This window comes from Pteropus vampyrus, unplaced genomic scaffold, assembly GCF_000151845.1.
Source record: "Pteropus vampyrus isolate Shadow unplaced genomic scaffold, Pvam_2.0 Scaffold75, whole genome shotgun sequence".
Classification (NCBI taxonomy): Eukaryota; Metazoa; Chordata; class Mammalia; order Chiroptera; family Pteropodidae; genus Pteropus; species Pteropus vampyrus.
In genome coordinates this window covers 2276665-2280415 of record NW_011888856.1, presented here as the reverse complement: position 1 = coordinate 2280415, position 3751 = coordinate 2276665, and the positions used below count along the sequence as shown (strand labels likewise).

The 3751-nt window shown below is 43.6% G+C and overlaps 1 protein-coding gene across 4 annotated transcripts in view; it reads right to left on the bottom strand.

Annotated features, from left to right (window-relative positions):
* Positions 1-3751, bottom strand: part of BMPER (BMP binding endothelial regulator) — a 250531-nt gene that overhangs the window by 87861 nt on the left and 158919 nt on the right. The window contains exon 14 of one of the 4 annotated variants that reach the window (XM_011362474.2): positions 179-200. The exons of the other annotated variants lie outside the window; for them this stretch is intronic. Coding sequence (XP_011360776.2) covers positions 194-200 — 7 coding nt within the window. The 3' untranslated portion in view covers positions 179-193. Of the gene's footprint in view, positions 1-178; positions 201-3751 lie in introns of those variants that run through there. 4 annotated transcript variants of the gene reach the window in all.

Below are 3751 nucleotides of genomic sequence, written 5' to 3'. Positions count from 1 at the left end.
TGCAAGAAGTTGATGCAGAAACGTCTGTGGATAAAATACTGCATAAGAAGACGTCAAGGTCAGATGCGAGCTTAGATGCTGAGATTCAGAGGCTGCCACCGGCAGTCACAGGAGCAGACTCACACAGGGAGAATCGCTGACCGTTCTCGGTGCATCGAAGGTGGACCAAAGGCTCCGCTTACTCTATCCCAGTCTATTCCCTGAAAGGACCTAGACCGTACACCTCTGACTATAAATGTATAACCTAGTGTGGGAATAAAAACCTAAAACGGGCTTGGAATTGGGGAAGCAAAAGGCACAAGTAGGTCAGAGAGGATGAGGATGAGACAGAGGCTAGGAAGAGTTAAGATATGTGCCTGAGAGCCAGCCTTCCAGGGGGTGCTGTGCGAAGTATGGAGGTGTAGATTCAGTGGAAGGAGTAGCTTAAGGCAGAAGTTAAAAGAAAAAAAAAAAAGTGAGAGCTAATGAGTAAGGAAAATATCTTGAACTTTAAGGCTGGATGTGTAAGGGCTAGACAGACAGGTGGTACAACTGAGGTGTCTACTGCCACCTGGTGTCGGGATACCTTAATTACAGACTCAGAGTGACTAATCCTAAAAGCCGAGGTTGCCAAACGAAAAATAAAAAGGCCTGCGAGGTTACACTTTAAAACGAACATCTCATTTGACTTCGGACCCCCGCTCTAAAGGAAATTTGGGACAAGCATTAAAAGATATAAACAGAAGTATTCCAAGCGTGTTCTTCCTTGAAGCAAGGAAAGATTGACTTGATTTTAATGATGCGGATAGCAGTTATCTTTCTGTAATTTTCTCATACACAAACGCACGCACATATGAAGTCTGAACTCCTTGCAGATCTGTTCTCTTGCTTTATAATAAACGATTAGTTTCCTTTATAGGAAAACGCAAAGTGGGTCATCCATGAGGTCTGTGATCTTCCCCTGGCAGGCAGCCACGGGCAGTCCCGGGACGCCGCGTCACCAGCGCCATCGTGCTGTGGAGTTCCAGGCTTCCCCTGCCCCGCCTCCCACACCCCGCCTCCCAGCACCTCCGCGGAAAGGACACATCTGTGAATCCTCTGGCCTCCCTTCAAGTCCTTACAGCTGTAAAAACCACTGCGTGGAAAGAAAAGAACATTTCCTAGACCGGGAATCCCCAGGCACTTTCTCAAACTCAACGAGGGAAGAGGGTTTTGCTCCGGTGAGTTACGCCCGGGTTCGGGACAGTGGGGGTCTGTCCAAGGGCCTGGGCTTCACCGCACTTCGCATGCATTTTCTGCATTTTCTGCATGTTCGGACTTCTCTAAAATGTGTGCCCGTCCTGACTTAAGAGTCCTGCTTTGCTGATAAGGTTACACTTACATGCGACTCCTTCACTTAGGATTTGGATCTGAGTTCGGGGACAAGCCCACTGCTGGCGTTTCATACACCAGCCCAAAATACATGAGGTCTTCTCTTTCTCCACTTTGTTCCACACAGCGGGGGCCCATCTCCTGCCTCTCTCTGTCCCCAAGCTGCCCAAAGCTGGTCTGGTCAGTGTGGCCTAAGTCAGCAGTGGGGCGTGGATTCGACACTGGCTGCTGAAATCTCAAGGGAGCGGATGTGGTGGGGCCCGCCCACTTCTCCTGGATTTTCCTGTTGGCATTGGTGACACAGATAGAGACAGTAACATGAGGCTGAGAGAGGAGTGTGAAAGTAAGAAATGGGAAAGGGGCGTGAACACGCTCAACGCCTCCCCCTCAGGAGAGAGTACACGCTTGAATCCAAGTGCAATTTAAAAGATTTCACGTTAATTTTCCACGCCATACTACTACTCCATCAGAATTTTTCCATAACACATCAGTGAAGAAAAATGCAAATATATATATACATATATATATATATGTATTAAAGAGAATTGTCTGATTTAAGGACAAGTCAATTAACAACTTGAGGGCTTAACACACACTAACAGCGTAGCCAGTTAAAATTTTAATATGATTCATAATTAAATTATTTTGTGCCCAATCATATTCAATTAGTTAACTAAACCAAATTGTGCTGATTGCAAAGACCTTAAATATTACTTTTATGCCAAATGAGGCCATGGTCAGTGAAACTAATTTGGGAAGAAAAAATTAGCAAAGCTTAAAAAGTTTCACAAAAGAGGGAAAAAAAAATGTCCTGACTCATGCATAGTCATTTCTTATTCGTTTACAAAGTCTTTCCAGTTTTTAGACAATGGACGGTTTACTATTAAAAATATTGAACTGAGTAAAAAACAAAAATAAAATAAGAGTCTTAAATTCTAGACATATGAAAAGTAAACTTTAATTCAGAGAAATCAGAATTATTCTTTTGACCTTATAAAAAGAACTATGTCATATTTCTAATAGAATTTGCTCTGTGAAATTCATCTTATGGTTAAGGAAACACAAAGAGGTAACATTTCCTCAGAAAAATATCTTCTTTGCTTTTTCTCTTGTCTATGTTACAAACATGGTGGTGCTTGAAAAGTTGAATTTGTATATTATGAGACATTATTCTTTGTTCTTAAAGGGAAATACAGTTGGTTTTTTTTTTTTTGGAAGATGAAGGGGAAATGCAAGGGATCAAATTCATATACAGTTCATGTGTATGACCATCTATGATATCACGGCAGATCTCTTAGTCCTGTCATGACTCATAAAAAGTCATTGTCACAACTGCTTTCAGGTTCATTTTAGAAATTCCACCCATGACATAAAATATACAGGCAAAAATTTACATGTATGGAATGTCGTGTGATGGCTATTTTCTTCTTTATTCTTTTCAACATTACTTAAATGTTGCACCGTGAACATATATTATTCTTATAAAGCAAAAATGACAAAATTTTTTTACAAGGATGGCAATGCAGTCTTCATTTACACTATCTCACACAGTGTCATGGAAGAGAAATGGTTCAGCTTTAAATCGTTCCACAGATTTATCAGTGAGAATCTATCTAGTCAGTTCTCCATGATGCAAGAGGGAGAAAATATCAACAACCAGAAAGATAAGTAGCTGAGCCAGGGACCGGATTCTCTGTAGAGAGGAAGGGACACAGGCCAACGACACACGGTGACAGTACTGCCCATTGACCTCAGTTCTTGGAGAAGCAATCTCACCCACCAGGAAGTTACTGTCATACCTATTCTACAGGTAAAGAATCTGAAACTCAGCTAGCTGCCAGGGCCACACGGCTGGCTACCGGGGCCACTAAGCCAGCTGCCAGGGCCACTCAGCGGCTACCGGGGCCACTCAGCTAGAACGTGGCAGAGCGGAGATTAGGTTCAGCTTGGTATTGCCCAACATGTTCTCGGTCCATTGCTTCCTAAAGCCTCCCTAAGGTTCAGTCATTGCTGCAGGGCCCCTGAGAACAGAATTACCTTTCCATGTTGACCTTGTTATTGTCTTGCTTTTGACACGTGTGCTTGGCAGAAAAAAAGAAACCCAGGATCTACCCAACCTTGGCCACCCTCACTTGAAAACCTATGAAGATGCCCTTCTTGGTTGGGGAGTGAGAGCATCTTCAGGGCATCTGACAGGCAGGATTGTCTATCTCCACCCTCCTGAGAATTGTTTTCAATACATTCCTGCCTCTTCCAGGAAGAAACGGCTGACCGGTGCTCTGCCATTCTACCACACATGGCATACCACAAGCTCGCCTGCCCCCACATCCCGCCTTCCAACCTGAATTCACGAATATCCCAAGAGCATTTTCATAAGCTCCCCAAATTTGATGCGCCTAGC